The sequence below is a fragment of the Argiope bruennichi genome, chromosome 7, assembly GCF_947563725.1.
Source record: "Argiope bruennichi chromosome 7, qqArgBrue1.1, whole genome shotgun sequence".
NCBI lineage: Eukaryota > Metazoa > Arthropoda > Arachnida > Araneae > Araneidae > Argiope > Argiope bruennichi.
Window position 1 is genome coordinate 63,583,639 of NC_079157.1, and position 22,218 is coordinate 63,605,856.

A 22,218-nucleotide genomic window follows, 5' to 3' on the forward strand; every position below is an offset into this window, starting at 1 on the left:
AAATTTTTCATGGTGGAAAGGATCAAAATACTAATTTATAACTGATTCTGCTAACAAATTTTAATATTGCAAGCTATTATTCAAAATTGTAATTATGTTGACAAAAAGAACCAATATATCAATGCAGCATGATATTAGGAATAGAAATATTATTATTATTGCCGTAATGCAAAAAAATACAACTACTTTAAATTATGGATTTCAAAATCATACTCATCGATTTTACTAAGAAAAATAAAATCTATTTCCTATTCTATATGTTCCACTAGCTGGGTTTAGTTTATAGATTAACCCATAATATGAGATTCAAACTGCCTATTTTTTTATACCTTCTTGGAAACAATACACTAAATGTTTTGAAGAATAATCTAGACTCAAAAGTGTGTTGCACACTCTTCCATTTTTACAATAAGATTGCATTTTATGAGAATAATTCTCTAATTTCATAAGCATGTAATACATTGAACACTGCAAATTCTATTGTGTAATAAACATGCATTCGTATAAAACATCATGGCATATACAATTGCCATCAGATAGTATAATTGCTTCCATAATGCATTTCTACTTTTTCTTCAATGAGGCTTGAAGATTGTAATACTTCAAAACAGCAAGAAGTTACATTATTCCTGAATAGTTTTAGAATATTTTGGGAAAAAAATATAATTATAATAATTAATTATAATTTGTAGGATTTTTAAAGTAAAAGAAAATCTCCATCAGAAAAATTTAATAAGATTACAAAATTCCAGTATTAATTATCTATTTGCCATAACTGCAATTGAATACAAGGGGGATATTCAAGCAAAAACTTCATTTTTAAACTACATTAATTTTAAATTTACCATCACTCATGTCAGCTAACAATGTTCGAGTTATAAAAGAGTCATTTAAATAAATGGTAAAGATGAGTAAAAACAATTACTGAAGGAACAGAGATTCTTACCTCTCCATCATTATCCAAGCTAGATATTGCACCATGATTATATACAGCCTTCTCTTTATCATCAATTTTATAGTAGCCTTCACACCTGGCACAGCCTGATAAATGAGTGCGCATCCCTTCATCTTTCTTCTTCTTCTTTGGCGGAGATGGCACAGGAGGTAAGCAGTTGTTAAGAAAAATATATAAAACCTCAACAAAAATTCTTCATCAAAAATCCTCATAACTACTAAATGCGATTAAAAAAGATTCTGCAATAGTTCTTACAGATCCAATTAGATGTTACTTTGTGACAGTTCAAATAATTTCTCATAGATTCTAAATAAATAAGTTCTCTCCCCCACCTTGCATGAAAACAAGAGACCTTGGGCAAAATGAGCACTCAGATTAATAAACTAAGCATGCAGGAAGTATGAAAACACAAGCAAGTGTCCCTCTTCCTCTAACTTCCAGCAATACTGACACAATATAATGCATTTTTGAACGATTTTAGTAATGGCACTCACTTGCATTCAAAAATTGACAAATGGTGTTGACTAATCTGGTCCAAAATCCAAACATATCTACGATTCTGAAGAAATGTGTATCAAATTTTATCCATTTAGTATTTTGTACCCCCCCCCCCACACACACACAATTAGCATGCTCACAAATGAAAAAGTTTCTTGTAGGTAGATTTTATCCAAAATTTGTAGTAAAGATCACATACCACATTTCATTTGTTCAGTAAATGTGTTTTCATGTTCAGAGACAGATATTATTCCAAATATGTGTTTTTCCGATTTAAGGATGTCCAAATCTTGTGAATGTGTCGAAATTCCAAAACTGAATTATTTTGATGTTTACAATCCCTTTTCTTTGTATGCAAGATGGGAAAAAAAAGGTATAACTACATTTCTCACAAAACTAATTACACCTATAAAAAAAGAAGATTCTTTTCTTTTATGCAGAAATCAGATAATCTATTTACAACATTTTTTTTTTTTTAAATGTCTTTACTAGCATGGGGTATATAAGATTCTTACCTCGCAGAAAAAAAATTTAAAGTACAAAATCTAGTACTATTTGTTTCTTATCTTGAATATAGAGATACATAATCACAGACAAAAATAGGAACTCATAATGATTACTTTTTATTCTATTTCCACCATAAAGCTAAACAATGAGACTTGAATGGTTTTCAGGTGAAGAGTAGTGCAGATCAGAAAGATAAAGCTCAGAAACTTTTTGGAGTAGATTTTGTTAAGGTTTTAGCATATGGACAAATATCCTTAGAATGGGTCAGATGAAGCATGCTTCAACATGAGCATATGACCAAGAGGCAGCAACTTTATAATCTGACAGTGAAAAACTCACAGTTTTACTTTCAAATATGCCTTTACAGGCTAAAAGGAAAATTTTAGCTAGGATTCAGGTAAGAAATAAAGTTTATCAATTGTAATAAGAGAGAGAAAAGAGAGGAGTACTGCTCCCCAAATTTTGAAACTTATTGAATGATTTTTTTTATATAAATGTTGTATAAAGTTAGTTAAAATTAGAGAAATCGAAACTGTTATCAAAGAAAGATATCTTGTTAATTTAAAAAAGTTAGAACTAAATGTATTCAAATTCAAACACTCTATTAATATAATTACATTATTATAATTACAGAGCAATATAATGTATTTTAAAGAGATCGCAGTCATCCTTTAAAATGTTTGGATAAATAATAATATAAACAAACATTTTTCAAAAGCCACATTTCATTTACTTACCAACTCAAAATGTTCACAAATATTCAAACATAAATGTTAACATAGAAGCTAATAGCGATTGCAATAAGCTTTAAAATATGTTATTTTTAATTGCTTGTAAGTATGCCTTTTATTTATGCTATTTTTAATATTTAACAATGACCATTAAATATGCTATTTTTAATATTTAACAATATGCTTTTAATATTGTTATTTACTGCATATGTAACAATATGCTTTTTTAAAATCAATTTAAAACATAATTCAAACTGCATGGATGAAAATTTAAAACTATGATAGTGATAAGAATAAAAAATCCAGTAAAAGTATAAGAATATTTGAAACAGATAGTTAAATTTAAAAAAAAATCCATAAAAGGATATCTGGATAGTCGACCCAATGTGTATCATTTAACCAGAAGCCTTGAGCATCATCTTGCAGTAATGCATCATAACTTTTTTGTAGATAATTTATATCTTCTTGGTCTAAGCCATTTTTCAAAAATCCATATAAGACAATCATTTCATCAATAACTGATCGTTTTTCAAAAATGGGGCCTGAATAAGACTGTGGTTCAGGAGGCCTTATATATGTAGTTTCTGGTGGTTTGATTTCTAATTTCACTTCTTGAATGTTTTTGATACTTGAATGCCGTTTTCTTTTTACTTTAGTTTTCTTTATTTCTTTCTTTGGTGAAGGAACTTTCACAGGCGATATAGGCTTGACAAAAGGTGGTGTTACAGCCCGTGGTTTAGTATATTCATGGTCTACAACTAACTGCTGTTTTGGACCACGAACAACTGAATCTATCACAGAATCTACAGAAGTAAGTTTCTGTTCATGGACTGGTTTATGAATTGGTTCACTAGGTTTGGTAGGTTGAGGCAAGCAATAGCTATGTTCTGCAATCAACTGGCTAGCAGCACTATTATATATTTTCCGACAAGAATATTCTTCCTCAAGTTCTGCTAAAGCATCAGCCGTTTCATCAGCTGATAATGTAGCTTCAGAATCAATATCAATTTCTCCATTCATTAATTTATCAGGAGTTTTAATCGTTTGTTTAGCACTGATTTCAGATAGATCACTTTTAGCTTCATTACTTGCCTCTTTAGGTTCTGTAACAGGTTCAACATATGCCTGGCGTCCAAAATCAGCAAAAATTGAAGCCAATTCCATCAAGCATTCTGATGCTTCCTTGGCCCTGGATTCAGGACTTGGTTCTTGTATTTGTTCTGATATAAGAGGTTTCAAAGAACTTGTGTCCATGGATTCATCTACAACCATTTCAGCCTCGTCCATCTTTGAAACTACTGTTAGAGATTCCTTATCCTTTAGAATTGTTTTTTCGATAGCCTGATCCTTCTCTTCTAGGTCAGATTCCCGATCTTCTTCCATATCTTCAGATTCCTTTTCTTCAATATCCTCAGATTCTTTGCTTTCTTCCATCTCCTCCTTATCACTTGGTGGAAGTTCACCTTCAGAAATATCGTCAAGATCGTCACTGACTTCCATTTTTTCTTGTTCTGTATCTTGAGAAGCAATTGGTGTACTGGCAATCTCAGAGAATGCTTCATCATTACTTGAATAACTGTCTCCAATTTCCCTAGACTTCGATTCATCCAAAAGGCCTGTAAATGATGTTTTCCTAAATAAAAGATAAATTTTGTATTAAAGATATAGTCAAATAACAACTTATTTAAAAAACAGTTCACAAATTTTGAAATATAAATAAATAATAATTTCTGGAAGATAGGTAAATTTATTGAAACAATGATATATAATATTTATATTTAAATAAGTCATATTTAATACTTTTAAAAAGAATAATAGAAAAAATAGTGAATATTATATATCATAAAACAGAATAGGTAAGGCTTAAAAGCAATCTTTAAAAAATTAAAAATTTCACGAAGTGAGAATATGGTGTAAATATAAAAACACAATTTCAGACATAAAATATAGACATAAAAAATTCTCCAACTTAATGTCATCAAACATAATTTTATTATCTTGGTCCTGATAAGAACCAGCTGATAAAATACTTAAATTCAAAGGGAGTGGGGGCTTTATAAACAATAATATTTGAATAAAAGGATTACTTTTTGTCAGTTTCTGCTTCCACTTTGCTAATGGCTTCAGAATCCAATGACTCAATTTCTGTTTTGTCTTTCTTGATTGGACTAGAGAGTTTTTGAACACTTAAACTGTCATCATCAGTGGCAATAGGCTCTGCAACTTCCTCATCATTAGATTCTTCTTCACTTTCATCAGAAGCAAATTCAGATTCATCAGAAACACTTTCAGAATCTGAGCTCTCTTCAGCAGAACTGGATTCCTCATCTGTTATTAAAAAAAGGAAAAAAAAAAAAAGAAAAAAAAAATCATTCCATTTTTCAGAAAATATTAAACTGAGAAAAAAACTTATAATGGTTATTTATAATAATAAATTGATTTAAGTAATTTAACAATTATGTCTATACAACACACAGGCTGGAAGAGTTTGTATGTTTCATTATCATCTTGCCTTGTTTGAAAGGGTGGGGATCACAATAATATTGCCATGAAACAACAATTAAAGAGGAGAATTAGGCTTTATATTTCTTTACACTTTGATGAGTTTTACATGATCATCAAATCTATCTAATTGTAATTGTGTTTATCTGAATAATAACACAATCCTGAAATGTGTTTTGTAATTTCTAGGCATAGAAACATACAATAAAAATGAAAATCCCGATGGTCATACTACAATAGTAAAGGAGTATCAATAGTACAGACCAACAACTGAAGTTCAAAAGCTTTTTTTGTACCAAAAAAGAAAAGGAAAAGAAAGAAAAATGATTACAAGTAACATCAAAAACCACATTTGATAATCAGATTAGACGTCATTAATAAAATTACAAGTATTGTATACAAAAGAGTAGCAAACACTTTCTAAAACTGATTTTGTTTTATTGGAGGATAATTTTCAGAAGTAATTCTACAGATTCCAGCGAAAGATTTCAGCAAGAGATCAAATGCTACTTCCTGAACTGTAGTTTGGATTCTATTTCTCATTTTGCTTTAAATTGTGACATACAATAAAGCCACCTCCAATAAGTAAGAAAATATATGGAAGTTGCAAATTAATTCTATTTTCTAAAATTACCACAGCAAACTTGCTTCCTTACATATTACATGACAATAACAAAAATGCTATAGAATTTGCAAATTAACTGGATATAATTTTTTCTGAAGCTACACTGTATTGGTTATTGTAATGATAATAAATTAATTTTAGTTAATATATTTTTTACTTAACAGAACTATACTATATTTGTTACTTAAAGAAAACAGTCAAATGTTTTAAAGAACCAAATTCTACTATTAGTATTCGATTAATTTTGGCAAAGATGCAAATATCAACAAAAATTATATTTAAAACAATAAAAATGCAATCTAAATGTACAATTATATAAACCATGAATAGGATTCCAAAATATTTTAGAATTGAAAAAGTACATATCTATTTTTATTGAAAAGTTGGATAATGCAATTTGAAAGAAATTTAACACCAGTACTGCAAATATTACTAAATTTAGATATCAACTGCAATGGCTGCAAGAATGCTTTCTTTTCTGAATGATTAAATAACAGATTTATATTATGATGGATTAAAGACATCTCTGTTTTCAGTTTTAATTTGCCTATTTACACAATTAGTACATCAACTTATTTTTTAATATCAATTTTGTTAAATGAATAAATAAAAAAATGCTTTTGATTTATATTGTTCAGTTTGATGTAAATGCTGTCTGCATATCAGTACATTTGCTTAGTTTCAATAATGCACTTAATCTGATTCTACATAAAATAATACAATATTTAAAAAAATGTAGTTTTGAGACATTTATATAAAAAAAATAATTTTATAATATAATTTTTTTTGTGCATTATCTATTACTTTCCAAAATAAATGTTAAAATAGGAAGTTTATTTATTTTTATTTTCTACCTGAATCGCCTTTTTCACTTTCACTTTCTTGTGAACTTTGATCTTGATCTTCATCCTCTTCATCTGATGAAAAGACAACACGTCGTCGTTTTACAACAACAGAACTCTCTTCATCAGAATCCGATTTAACCTTTTCAGTATCTGTAGGAACATATTTCCTCCAATAATTACTAAATGCATACATCTGACATACATAATACTGCAAACTGCAAATGGAATTCTCAATCCTCACAAAGTAAAATGCTCACCTAATTAGAAACTTTAAACTTCATTCACAAAAACAATAAGAAAAATATATGTATACACACACATCTATAAATAAATGTGGATTTTTTCCTCCTTTAAATTTATATGAAACAAAAACAACGAACTTACAAGAATGATAAAGACAATATTATTTATTCAGCAGTGAATTTTTGAAAAATTCAATGCAATTTCATTTATTTATATTCATAAATAATATGCATACTTTAAAAATCTAAAAAATAGAAAAGATTTTTTTTTTTTTAAATTTTATACATTAATACTGTGGAGTCTAAGATAGGCTTCATAACAATTAAAAATTATGGTTCCGTATATAGAAAAGATTGTATCTTTCATGTTGTCATTATTATTGGTTTAAAATTTTATATACAATTTAAATTATGTCATTTATTTGTGTCAAAATTTCTATTAGCCATCATAATTTAAATTTTAATATTATTTGCAAATTATATAAAAAATTTGACAATTTTTAGATATTATTTTGTGTAACTGATAGTCTTATATTAATTAAAGAGCAAAACTAAAAATAAGGGAATATTAATTAATATTTTATGTAAAAGAAATCTTTATATTAAAAATATTATATATTTAAAAATATATCCATGCATATTTAAAATCTCAGCAAGTGCAAACACTAAATATAATTTTATTTTCCTGGATATGACATTTACAGAAGAACATGCAACTGGCAAGAGCTGATTTGATTTATGCTACAAATATTTGTAATAAGTACTTCAAATTTTACACCAAAATTCTACACTAAAAAAGGTTTTAAGGAAAGTTTTATGACAGTTATATAATTCACCTTTAATAATAAATTTACATCATGAACAATACAACTGGGTTTATTAGTTAATAATATTTATAAAATAAAACTGACCTGATTCTTCTGCCTTTTTACTGTCCTCATCATCCAATGGAGGTGGAGATGGTGCTTTTATTATTTTCCTCTATCAAAATATCAACAAAATGTTAGATTTTTAAACAAGTTTTAGATGAAGAAAATTGAACACTTCAAAATTAATGAAAAGACAGAAATAAAATCTTTACCCTGAATGATGGCATTCTAGGCATTGTAGCTCTCAAACCAAGGCCAATACCTGTGCTTTCCATGCCAAAACCAAATGAAGAACGGTCTTTATCAAATAGAGCAGAGAGAGGAGAAAATGCAGGAGGTTGTGTTTTTTCAGGTGTTTTCACAGGTGCATCACCAGCACTTTTAAGCTATAGGTATATCAGAAAAATGTAAACTTAAAAATTATACTGTAATCTAAAATCCATAAAAGAAAAAATTATGTAACTTTCATCAAAATTATTTTTTCACTTTATTTCCCTTTATTTTAAATAATCACTATTGAGATAATAGAAAAATAACAAATTTTATTCCTCATATAAATGAAACAAATTGATTGAATGCTAATAAAAATAATATGCTATTGTTCAAAAAAAATCTGACATTAAGAATTTAGAAATTACAAGATTTAATAGTTGTATCATGCAGAAATTCTATCTTGAAGATTTTACCAACATAAAATTACACCAGATTCAAATGGATAGCAGGGCTGCCACACAAATCTGGGGGGGGGGATGCAGGGTTTTTTTCCTGTACATATACTCAAGATACGAAGAGATGCGCGAACAGCACTCATGTGCTTGGTGTAATGCAATATGATTTTAAGGAGTGGAAAAAGCAAGGAAAGAAAGCAACAATTTAATATTCTTTGCAATAATAGCATATTGAAAAATAGTTTACACTTACAAAAAAAAAAAAATATTAATTTGGTAATTAGAATTTAGCAAGACAAAATTTGTATATTAAGGTAGGTGGATATATTACCTCTAATGTTCTTTAAATGTAAACTGCACAAAATTAAGGACTAGGGTGAAAAAAACACAAAACATTACAAAGCTAGATTAATTTTTAAAATTAATTTTTGCCAATTCATGTATTTGGGCAGTAATTTCTGTAGATTTTTTTAGTCATCATTTTCATGGAATTAATCTTATCAAATAAGATACAGTATTTTTATGTGGTTTAATGTACATATTTTAGCTATTCACTTTCAGTGAATATTTGTGAAAATATTTCCGATATATTATTGAACACTATTAAAAAACGAATGTAATGCAAAGAGTTTTAATACCCATAAAAAAATTCAGCTTTAAATTATTGTCCGTGAAGCAAAAATTTCGAAATCAGTTATTTTTGAGAATTAAATATGAAGTTTTCTGATTTGAAATAATATCTAAATGGAATACAGGAGAAGATGACAAGTTCAACATCAATAACAACTGTTTTGAACTGGCAAGTAGTCTTGTATGCTTTCCTCTTTTGGCATGACTAGTAAAAGCCTGTTTTTATATATTACTTAAGCTTATTATCTTCTTAAAAAGAGAAAAGTACACAACAAATCGATTTTATGGAATTCCTCAAACACATTCAGCAAAATCAAGAATTTTTTTAAAAATCCATTTAAGTCGTATTAAATACGGATTTTGTGTAGTTCATTGTTAAAAAAAAATTCTTTGACCTACTCTGAATAAGCTGCCAGTTTCTCAAATAATAAACTAGAGTATGGTAGACTATGTACCGTTTTCCGCAGCGTGAATGTTCCGGCCGGAAAAATGTATTCTATTCTTTCATGCAGTCACAGAAGTCTCATACATGCTCATCAGCTGCAATTCGGGAATCTCATAGAAAAAGAACACCTATTTTGCAAATCGAAACTGGACTGATCTATACAGAAAAAACGAGGAGAGAGTAGAAAAGGGACGAGTTTCTTATTACATAATCAAGAATGGTATTGTTTTGCTTTCAGAAGATACAACTATGATCTTTTATTCTTTCAATCTCTAGAGATTGACATTTTCGAGATGGAAATAAATAAATAAGAAACTTAAAATTCCCTGCATTTTCATGGCTTTTATGAAAATTTTTAAATTTTCCAACATTTCCCCCCCCCCCTTTTTCTTCTTTTTTCTGTTGAGTTTTAAATTCCTTGTTTTCCCAGTGGCATGGCAACCCTATCTAGACAATACCTAAGAATTATTTAATATGTATCCATCATTTTGATTTTTCATATTTATTTCATTATTCATGAAAAAGTAACCATCTTTGTTCATAGAAACTGATAAAGTAGAAAAAACTTTATCAAACTTTTTACTTTTTAAAATGTAACTATCAAACATGATTTATATAATGATATACAAGAAAGCCTATGGAAACACATTAAAATAACATATACATAAAAAAATTGCATATAATGATAAATTGCACTGGGTGTTGAAAGATTATATAAATAAAACAATGTAAGAAACATGATTTTACAATTAACATTAAAACAAATTTGAACAATCATGTACATATAATACCTTTAAAAAAATGCTAACCTTTTCTTGATGTACTTGTTCATCCCACCACTGTTCAAATCGTTTGAAAGCAGTTGCTTCCACCATCTTTTTGCTAATATCTTTTTTCATCACTTGTTTCATTTCTTTAATTACAGAAGCCAAAACACCACTAATTGTTGGTGCATGGGGATCTGTAACTCTAATAGGTGGTGGTGGAAAAGCAGTAGAAAACGGTGGCGGAATATGGGGTGGTGGTAAAACTATGGGATAACCAGGTGGGGGCCTCATTACCATTTCGGCTATTTTAGAAGGTGGTGGCAAAGGCACAGAAGATAGAGGAAATGCTGGTCTTGGTGTAGCAGCAGGTGTGGTTTGTGCTTGACTAAAATAATTCTCACGAGGAGGATATGACGTTTGAGTGTAACCTGAACTGAAAGTAGATGACGAAGCAGTCATGCCAGAACCCATGCCAGGTTTCCAAATACCCATGCGTGCCATAAGTTGTACTTGCTCACTTGGATACATTGGATGACTTGTTGGTGCAGCCTGAGAACTTGATTGACTTTGGCCACTGAGAAAAGGTAAAGGCGGAGGTGGTGGTACATTTGCTACTGAAGGTGCTGCAGTTCCAGCACCAGGGGGAGGTGGTGGAGCCCCAGGAACTGGTGGAGGAGGAATTCCTGGTACAGGAGGTGGTGGAGCTCCTGGTACTGGAGGTGGTGGAGCTCCAGGAACCGGAGGACATGGTGCTCCAGGAGGTGGAGCCCTCGGAATTGGTGGTGGTGGAGTTGTAAACACGCTTTGAGATGGAAATGTTCTTTGAGTTGTAGAATAAATAGAAGTATTAGCAGGTGCTCCAGGATAAGTAGCAGATCCTGTACTCCCATAATTAGGGTATGTTGGTGCTGCTGATTCGGTCACTCCATATAAATTTGGGCCATTTTGAGATGAATACAAAGTATTATAATTTGCTTCAGAAGAAGAAGTATGTACAGAATTCATTGGTTTTTGTACTGGAGGACCCTGAACAGATCCATCAATTATAGTTGGAATATGCAATTCTAATTTGTTTTCGCCATCACTGATGGGTGACAAAGACATTTTGTCATCATCTTCCTCTTCCTCCTCCTCCTCTATTGGTAACTCATCTCTCACTGGAGTTGAATCACCTTTATCTTGTAAAATAGGAGACTCATCTGGTTTTTCTGTTGTTAAACTATCTGCTTTTAAATTAATACCAGATAGGCGAACTCCTTTCAAAGATATAGGATGCTCCAGAAGTGCATCATCACGGATTACTATATCTTCAAGAGATGTTACTTTCCCAGAATCAATATCAGCAGTGACAATAGCCCATTTATGATATTGAGAAAAACTAAGGAAAGGTGATGGTGGTGTAGACAGAAGAACAACTTCAATTTCTTCTGGAGGAGGAGGAGGTGGCTCATCAGTTTCAGGAAGTGGGGGTAAAGGTGAAGAATCAGGAGGTAATGGAGGAGCTTCATGCACCCAAGGTGGTACAGGAGGTTGCATTGACGATTTATCATTTTTAGCTGAATCTGAGCTGATAGATACATCATTTAACTGTGCAGACACAGCACCAAGCCCCAAGAAACCAGCCTTTCCTTCACTTTGCTTCAGTAGAAGCTCAATTCTTGTATCTAAACTCTCTCGTATAGGACTCTGTTTTGGCACAGTTACAGGGGTTGTAGGTGGTGTAATATGTCTTTTTGTACTTCGACTATCCCAGCTAGGAGAGTTATTGCCCTCCCAAGGAGAAGATGCTTCTCCCCATGGAGCTGTAGGTATCTTGTCCCAAGCATTATTTTTTATCGCAGCGCTGGGGACTGGGGTCGGTGGTTTGTTCTGGCACACAGAATTTTGAACACCATATTTATAACCAAATCCAGAATCATAACTCAACTGACTAGGTGTTGAATGCATAGATGGATAGTTTATGTCTGACTGCACACTCATACTTCTATCAGACATTCGGCTGCTAAGTAAACTTTCAGAACCATATCCATAGTCAGAACCTAATGGAGTTAGTTGGTCTGTATTATATAATCGAGAAGGATCTCTAATAGTTCTGTTTAAAATATTTTCATTACTCTTGTCAAATGATGGCAACCTCCTCCTAGGGTCACAAATATTAACATGAGGCTCTTCGCCCACTGAACTAGTTCTGATCCTGCCAGAAACAATTTCTTCATAGATAGTCATACAGTCTCTTCCTGGGGAAAAAAAAAAAAAAAAAAAAAAAAATATCACATGTAATAATAACATTTTATCACTGATAATTATCACCTTAAAATCTTATAACCGAGTGATAATAATACTTTATCTCCTTCTCTATCAGGAGACGGTAGTTTTCAAACTTAAGTGTATATATTTCCTTAAAGAAATCACTTATATAACATCCTATTATTTTGTAAACATTAGCATCCTATTTCAAGTTTTACTACTTTACTGTCAGTTTCAAGACATTTTTATAAATTTTATTTAGTTTATATTTTGAATAAAAATTGTAAAAAACGACAGTTTACATCAATTTGGCAATTAATAATGAGCTCAAATTATGCTTAAGAGAAGAGCTGCCTTTTTTGTCTTTCTTCGCAGAGGAATGATTTTTCAAATAAATGATTATATAGCATGCCTCCCCATGGTACCATTATGATTTGATAAATGAATATATATATATTGTTTATATTTTCTTCTTAAATTAAAGAATATTATTACAAGCAAATATAAAATTAGCAACATAACACAAAATTTTTCTCTTTTAATTTTAATATGAATTATTATCTTATGTTATTAATCCTTTATTGTATATCTCAAAAAAAAAGGAAACAATTTTTTGAGAACATTAAAAAACAAATCATTTAATAATAAAGATGGATTGTATTAAAAAAATGTAAGAATTAACATTTAATGAATACATAGAGTGGAAAAACTCAAAATTTAATTTTCAAATATTCTGCTCAAAATATTAAAATTTTTATTACACAAAACATTTGTAGCTGCAAAAAATTTTATGCAAATAATCAGCAAAATAAAAATCAAACTTTTGAATATATGAAATTTATAAATGGACTGAAAACTGAAATGAAGGCTTGTATTGATAAAGTCAATATAATCGAACATATGCAAGGAAAAATAAATTTGATGAAGAACAAAAACAAAGATGATAAGAAGACAAAGCTATGGGGAAAAAACTTTGCAAAGAACTGCAGGCTTTCACAAAATTTGCAGAGTAAAGTTCATCGTTACTAATATGTTATAAAGATATACAATGAATTTTTAAAACTGGCAACAATCTTGTAAGTGGATTGACATTTGAATTTATCGTCATACTAATATATATGATAAATGAAGTATAATTTTTTTCTGTGAAACATAAATTTACAGTTTTATTTTCCAACATGTACTTAACTGAAATAGATAGATGGAAAATATGATGTACAAATTTTGAATGCTATATTTTCTGCAGATTGAATCATAAAACAGAAGGTATCAGCTCTATTATTATAGGACAAACTATACAGAAAAATCATTTATCAAGCATTAGAAAGATTCTACTTATGCTGCATGACAAAAGTTCTGTTGATATAAAAATAACCATGTAAAACATTTTAATGACACATATTTAACACTATAGTAGTCAACATTTATGCAATGCCTAGTCATTTCAATATCAAAGGAACTACAGCTACATTATTAATGTGTAACGACTTCAGTATAATATATTAAATACTGAAGTTATAATTTTTTCCACCTATTAATTAAAACATCTTACCAAATGGGTCTAAATACACGTTCAATACATCTCCCATGACAGTACTTCTATTTAATTTATCAACACAGGTTCTGGCAGCATGAATGGTTTTAAAAGTCACATGAGCAAGTCTAAGATGCTTTCGAGTTCTGGGATGATAGTATATTTGAGACTGTTCCACTTCCCCATATTTCTTTAACATGTCGTCCAGGAATTGCTTGTTGATATTATCATTTAAATTTTTAATCGTGACTTGTACTGGCGGAGGAATGCCAACATAGTTTTCATCAATCTAGAAAAATAAATAATAAAAGATGTTTGAACACACATAAGAAATCATTTACCAACTAACTATACATAACACAAAGAAATAAAATACATATAATTAAATGTACACTATAGTAAATAAATTTTTACAAAAAGCATTTGAGATACTAAGAATTTCATAGAAATATTATATTGAAAAAATCAATCGTTAACAAGAATGATAAAATATGATTCTGAAAACGACAAAATCTGCATTCTGAAGGAAATGTGTCATTTTGCACACTATTTTTACTACTAATAAAAAGAAAATTTTAGTATAATAAAAAGAATTTTACTGTAATTATCTTCTACTTATTTATTCTTTAATTTATAATATATTACTGTAAACATGAAACTTGAAAAGCAATTTTTCTCATGTTCACTATCAGATGATAATATTCATCCGGAATCAAATTTTTTTTATTAAATTAATATACATTAGCTGATAATTAATTTCTGAAAATAATATAATACTGCACAAATTCTGGTTTTGCTAATAGGAAATAAAAGTTTATAATAAATGCATGCACTAAAAATTAATACTTACCTTAAATCGAGGAACAATAAGGTCAGCAGGCTCAGACTTGGCCCAAAGAGTGGAAAGTCTTGAGCGAGGATCTCTGACTTGTATGGGTGGATAGTACTTTTCCAGCTGAGAAAATAATAGACTTTACTTTTTAAAAATTGGGGTGACAAATTACTTATACATAATACAATTTTTTTTATCTGTATACTATTCATTCACAAAAATATATCACCAAATAAATTAGTACCTTTCATTATGAAACTTCACCACGATTAACTACTTAATTCTTTTACACACATGTGATGCATATACTATTTCAGGTACCTCCTAGGCTTGACAGTAAAGCATTCAAGCAAAACGAATAATCATGCTTTATTATTCTTTAAGCAGTATTTTCTTAAATTAGTTTATAAAAAAATATTATTAAAAATCAAATTAATTTTCCGAGATGTCAATAGTTTGGAAAAGGTTATTGCATTGATTTGTAGGTAATTTCTTAGCTTCATTTAAGTAACAGATACATCATGACCATCTCACAGCCATATAGAAGGGAAGCAAGAGACTGAAAACTGGCTCAAAAGTAAGAAAATGTTCCTAAGGATTCATTCCTTTGAATCTAGTTTATAATGGAATGTAACAGCTATCTTAGATTATCAAAGTTAAGAAGTGATTTCTTTGTTAAACTCTTATACCGTACAAAACTAGATTAGTACGCAAAAAATAGGACCCTTAACTATATATTTAAAAGAAACTGTTCTTTCAAATTTAATTTTGTACTATTCATAGAAATATTTTCTTTCTTCTGGAACTAAAGGCTAAGATCAAAATATCAACTTTCAGGAAAAACATGTTTTAATATCACTTTAGTTGTAAAAATTTAAATAAATGTCTTCTGAAGCTACACTATAAAGGTGATAATTATGCAAAAGTTCAACTTTTCAGACCTTATTGGAAGAAAAAAGTAACAATTATGTGATTAATATTTGGCATAACATGTATTTTAAAATGAGAGGCAATTTGATTCATTTGCACAATTTTGATTACTACTTCCTAATAGCAAGGTATTAATGTTTTCACAGTTTTTGAAATTCTATTTCGTGTTTTGTAATATTGCATTTAAAAGTTCAAAATTTTTATAAAATATATAGTTTTTATAAATTTAATGTGGAAAAACAATTACTACAAAACAAATAGATTTTCTAGAACTCACTCCTGGTACAATGCCATCATATCTATAAATTTTTTCTGTCCCTTTCCCTTTCACTAAAAGAGGATCAACAATTAATTTGTAGTTCCGTTTCCTTTTTTCAGATAGGTCAGCATGTACTGGCCTCACCCCATTCATTTCTGAAAAATATAACAATGTATTAATACATTTATTCTACTAATAAATACAACAGGTTTTATATTATAAAATAAACAAATATTATATTTAAAAAAAACAATACCTGTATCAAGCAAAAATATTTTTAATTACTTGTGTGTGCATATATATATATGAATGTGTGTGAAATGATATTTAAAAATCCAATTTAATTAATTTCCAAATTTTTATTTTAATTCAACCTATATGAACTTCATGCTAAAGCATTCTCTTATTTCCTGATACAATTCCACCTTTTTATTTAATTAATCCAACATGAGTTTTGTAAAACTGCTTTAATCAGGAAGTTCTCAAAGTCCGAGTGATGGGATAAAAATCTGTCATGCTTAGCATATTCTTTTCGACACCTATATTTTCCTTTCCTAAGTCTACACATGTAAAAGAAATCCCTATCAGAATCTCATAGTATAAAAGCACTGAGGAAAAATATTTGGGCCTCTTTCTCTATTCTTCATGTCATGGACTGACATATCCTGTTGCTTCTTTCTTGTACATAAATTATGCATTCTGGGATGGAATATATGAAGTAAAAAAATGAAATTTGTCTTCTTCTTGAAACTGCTTAAAAATGTTTTTACATATATTCATACAGTAAACACATTAAAAAACATCTACTTTAAATTAACTTCGACATAATGAAATGAGTTCTCTGGTCCAATAACCACAAGATTACTAAAGAGTTGAATTTATTTTGTTTAATCAGCATATTTTCAAAGCATGCTTCAAACAAGTTTTTTTTTTATCAGTTTTAATTACAAACATTGTTACATTTGGTGTATAATGCTTAAGTATTTAGTGAAAATATGCTGCAATTATTACAATAGCATAAACTAGTATAGGAAGGGAAAAAAAATTTTTTTTAAAGAGAAATTTCGAAAAACAATAAAAACAATTTTTTTAAGTTAGCTGTATTTTATATAAAATCATCGGATTATGAGCAAAAGTTAACTGAATGTATTGCATAGTTATAACCTAATTAAATGCAATATTCATAAATTAAAACCATATATTTCAAATTTTGATTTAAATGCTATTAACATTATTTACTATTTGCATTACTTTTTTAAGTTAAAAATATTTCTACATGAAATAAATAAATGAAATGAGAAAGCCTGTTGATATTACATGGATTATAATGCCCCAATCATTGTATTCAGAAATATAATAGTTCATTAGGATATAACAATAATCTAGTAATTATTAAATATAAGTTGCAACTGTGAAAATATGTTTTAAAGACAACTAAATAATATCAAACAATGTATGGTATTTTAAGATAAATAGATGCAAAATGATTATGATTTAATAAAATATAATTTCATACTTTACCTTTATCTTTCTTAGAATATACCAAGCAGTTAGTAACTGTTTAATATAAAACTCAATTTCGTCACAAAGAAATAATCTACACATTGTTAAATTCTGGTCTATCCAATATACAGTTCACATCTGCTTTCTTCTCCCAAAGATTGTTAAACATATTGATAGATTAGATAGTTGCCAAATACAAACAGACAAGAGGTTTAACATTTCATGAATTTGTTAAATGGATGAATATGGGCAATAATCACCTAAAAAAAATGAATAAAATACACGTTAGTACTAATTCAGATTTATCTTTAAATAAATAAAAAATAGCAAAAAGTCATATGTCATATTAAAAGAAGTATATTCAAAATCAACCATATATTAAAATTATTAAGTTCTGATAAATGCTAAAAATTCTATATTTAGAGAAATTTCATTTAAACTAATTTTAGAAAGTTATCAAAAAAATAGAGGATTATTTATGTTAATGAGTATAAAGAAAGAATAATAATAATCATTTATTTTAAATGCAACTTTCAATACAGTAATTTTTAGAGGCAGTTGTAATATAAAAAGTTGTAATGAGTTTCATCAATAAGGGCTAGAACATTAGAAACTTGCTCTACGTACATTCAAATATCATAGTTTTAGGGAAGTACAGGTGCTACATAGTCAACAGCCAATGGATTAATTCTGTTATATTTCCATAATATTTTTCAATATTGAGAACTATTGATTAAAAAAATTATAAAAGCAGGATGTTTTATATAAGTTCTCTAAATAAATGAAAAATTAAAGAAAATAACTTAAGCAAATTCATTTCTAATTTCCATTTGAGATTTTAACTAACTGGCAATTTTCATTTTTTTTTTTTTTTTAGCAATTTTACAAAACCTTCTAAAGAAAGAAAAAATCTAAAATTTATTAAAGTTTTATTACAACTTAAAAACAGAGGATTTAATTTTAGCTTTCAGATTTGAAAGCTATTACATCAAAATAATAGGATTAAAATTTTAACTCCAAGAGATCAAAGATGACAAGAATTTCATAAAAACAATAACTAGTTTCCAAACCAGTATATCAGATTTGATTATGCTTTTTAAGTATTCATTGTAATTATATCAATATATCATGTTTATCTCCAAATAAACAATAAATAATTTCTGTCTATGTATAAAGAGAATTAAAGCAGATAAAAACACAAACATATATTTTTCTCTAACTTCATTCAGCAAATAAGCTTAGTTATCAATTGTTGTTTGTCGACTGAGTCACTTCTTTGCGCTTCTCCAAAATGAAAAAAAGCAGGTAGCAAGTATCAGCCTTTTAAAGTGAGAATTAAAATTTCATGTCAGATTTAAAACTACCATGACCCTAGCAGAAAACAACAAATTTGGAAATAAGAAGCCATTGATAAAGCAGGTAGTACTTGCTAACCTGTTGGGCAAAATAACCTCTACTTCAATGACAGAATGTACCTCTAGCAGGAATGATTATATTATAATTGGTGATGGCCATTACAGCTCAACCACAGTTCCATCTTCAATACTCTCAAAACAACTGTCAATCAGTTTACCCAGGATACTCTGGAATGTTTGGAATAGCTCCATCACAACTATAACTATTACTAGTGACAACTTACTACTAACATGTCAAATCTTGTCACTCTCGAAATGATACGGAATGCAAGTTTAAGAGATGAAACAAACTCAAATGCCATTATTATTATTATTTTACGATTTCAAATAGTAAAATCCATCCTGATAAGCCTAAAATAATGTTGAATATATAAATATTATAAATCAAAAACCTTTCCAAGTAACTGGAACTAATTTGGGAACACTGCTCATAACAGATGAACTGTATCTCAAAATGAAGTAAAATAATTTATTCCTAGTATTAAAACTTTTATTAATTTTTAAATATTAAAACTTAAATACATTTAAATATAATAATGTTTCTAAAATTTAAAATATATATTGATATTGAATTAAGAATTTTTGAAATGAAAACCAAGTAAAGATTCATTCATATGTTTTTCCTGAATTTTAAAAAATTTGAAATGATTTGCTCATTTTACAAAAATTGCTATTAATTCTTAATTGAAAATCAAATTTAAAAATTTATCATTATAACTTTTTAAAATAGGAAGTATAAAAACTTAAAAATAATTATTGTATACCTAAAACTGCTAATCAAATATATATATGTATATTATTAACGTATGTAAACAAGCTCTAATTATTTACATCTACTAAATTAAGGTAATTGCCTTTTATTCCAATTTTAATACTCATTAAATAAATTGAAGCCTATACACTATATAAATACATACTTGAAAATTAAAAAGTTTTTCTTCAAGAGTATCAAATACAAATGAAAACAGTACTCTTTTTGACACCTGATACTTACTCTTTCATTGAAAATACTATAAAGACAAGTATCAAAAATATCAGACCTAAATTGTTTGTTTACAAACAGGAATTGTCACACCAGATCATTGTTTTCCTTACACTTACCATATCCAAAGTAACAAATCTTGATACCTAGAAAAAATAAACACAATTATTAGAAAAACCGCCAAATGATTATGTTGATACAATTTCAAATATAAGTAAACAAAACTCGCTCTTACGTTATTCTCAACAGAAAAGACGGTGCCTATATTATAACTGCTACCAGATTTAATTATTTTAAAGTATTTAATCACGATCACGCATTTCTGATCAGTGCCGAAAACCTATTTAGGAAATTTATGTTATGTTTACAAACGGTGATGGTCGTACAAATTTTTTCGCGGGATTCTTATTTTCAGAAAATTAACTCTAAAACAATTCTTGGCAACGTAAATTCGAAACTCTTTCAAAGTTGACGAAATATTTCGAATTATGAGCTTTTTAACAGTTAAAAATCTTACAATATTTATTACAACATAGCCTAGTGGCGTTTCCCATAATTCTCAAGCCAATAGCGATCGAGTAGAGGTTAGTTGTTTACTAATAAACTATTCAACTCGGATACAGTTTCGAAATTTTATCACTTCTTGCACGAATAAATGACGAATTGTTTTAAATAACTTATTCCTTAATAATTATAAACTAGCAATATAAAAACATTAATCAGATACCGACCTTCACTACAAAAAACAAAATTTTATGATAACAACAAAAAAAGATAAAAGAAGGTTTTTTTTTTAAAAAATTCGTTGCTGCAAACTTACAAAAACAAAATTATAATCAGAAATAAAATTTTTTGGTGATGTGGTTGAAATTAAATGATTTAATACAGTTAAATGATTTAATGACTAATTATAGAGTTAAAAAATCGTTTAAAAATTGTTAAGAAATTGAGAAAAAAATAGAAGCATCGAATAACTACATTTTTAATTAACGGTAGTAAATATTAAACAGAAGAGTAAAAAAGTGTTAATTCATTAAAATCTAGTGGCAAAGTATTTAGCCTTTATTTATTTGACAAAAGGAATATTTTTTAAAGAGATAAAAAGAATTAAGAGCACAAGATAATTTGTGGACAACCCCTACTTCCATTACAGAGAGGCTATACTAAGCCACCAAGCAGTAACCGATACCCCAAAAGATCCGTTACGACGAGACAAATTTGCCTTGTGACTACCTCGAGGATTAAACTTGATATGTTTTCTAAATATCTACGGTATTATTACTCATTGCTTGCATGTGTAGAAAATTATATAACTTATGTAATGAATTTAAAGCATACAGAAATTGCAATATTTTATAATGACGTATGTTTATTTTGTGAGAAAAAATACCTCAACTCAAGGTGAAAAGTACACATTACGTGTTTAAAAAAAATTGTAAATTTTTTTATATTATGTTGCTGAAAGCGAATATATTCACACTCTTAAAATTTACCTTTGAAATATTACCTGATTTATCAAAGTAATCATTTGTCCTTTTCAGATATATCTTCGCATTTTTGGTATACACCCATTACACAGTTTCATTTATCAAGTCGGCCATAAAGAGTTTTGAATGATCCAGTTTTTAACTGGGAAACAGAATTTCAAAAAGTTTCCCCTTCTGATAATATAAAATAGGTGAGAATGTACTTGTATACAATTACAAATTTTCTTTAAAAATTCATAATTCAAGGTTACTGAATACCTCAACAACACATTTTGATTCTGCATCGTAAATATTCACGAAGTCGATAAACGAACACTAATTTCGATGAGAGTTTTTCAAAAAAGATCGTTCTTTTGGTGAAATACGCAGGAGTAAAGGCAGTGATGAAATATTAAACACATATTCAGACATCCAACCACATTGATTATAAGTGCCTCCCATTTGCAACAGCTGTATTGTCAAGCATAGCATACTGATACTGATGCTATGGCGCACGCGGCGTCATTATGATACGTAGATCGCCAACTTTGGCGTCGAATCTTTGCATATCTGTATTACGTTGGCATTTCTTCAAAAATAAAATGTTACAGGCATTTTTTTTTTCTGAATATTCATTTGATGAACATTCATTTTCAAAATAATAAACTTATATAAATGAAAACATTAAAAAATGCTTTTTATAAATGAATGAAATAATTTTCAAATTATCTTATAAATTTAAATAATTTAAAAATATTCTTAAAGA

The 22,218-nt window shown here is 28.6% G+C and overlaps 1 protein-coding gene across 2 annotated transcripts in view; it reads right to left on the reverse strand.

Moving 5' to 3' along the window:
• Nucleotides 1-21,606, reverse strand: part of LOC129974878 (histone-lysine N-methyltransferase SETD1B-like) — a 29,724-nt gene extending 8,118 nt beyond the window's left edge. The window contains exons 1-13 of one of the 2 annotated variants that reach the window (XM_056087652.1): nucleotides 21,494-21,606; nucleotides 20,106-20,132; nucleotides 17,608-17,849; nucleotides 16,105-16,241; nucleotides 14,916-15,020; nucleotides 14,084-14,354; nucleotides 10,327-12,521; nucleotides 7,987-8,160; nucleotides 7,817-7,886; nucleotides 6,673-6,813; nucleotides 4,779-5,019; nucleotides 3,060-4,324; nucleotides 947-1,104 (exon numbers count right to left, since the gene is read on the reverse strand). In XM_056087652.1, the coding sequence (XP_055943627.1) occupies nucleotides 947-1,104; nucleotides 3,060-4,324; nucleotides 4,779-5,019; nucleotides 6,673-6,813; nucleotides 7,817-7,886; nucleotides 7,987-8,160; nucleotides 10,327-12,521; nucleotides 14,084-14,354; nucleotides 14,916-15,020; nucleotides 16,105-16,239 (4,755 nt within the window). In that variant the 5' untranslated portion in view covers nucleotides 16,240-16,241; nucleotides 17,608-17,849; nucleotides 20,106-20,132; nucleotides 21,494-21,606. Of the gene's footprint in view, nucleotides 1-946; nucleotides 1,105-3,059; nucleotides 4,325-4,778; nucleotides 5,020-6,672; nucleotides 6,814-7,816; nucleotides 7,887-7,986; nucleotides 8,161-10,326; nucleotides 12,522-14,083; nucleotides 14,355-14,915; nucleotides 15,021-16,104; nucleotides 16,242-17,607; nucleotides 17,850-20,105; nucleotides 20,133-20,221; nucleotides 20,565-21,493 lie in introns of those variants that run through there. The other variant, XM_056087651.1, reaches the window with a different exon arrangement.
• Between the last annotated feature and the right edge of the window lie 612 nt (nucleotides 21,607-22,218).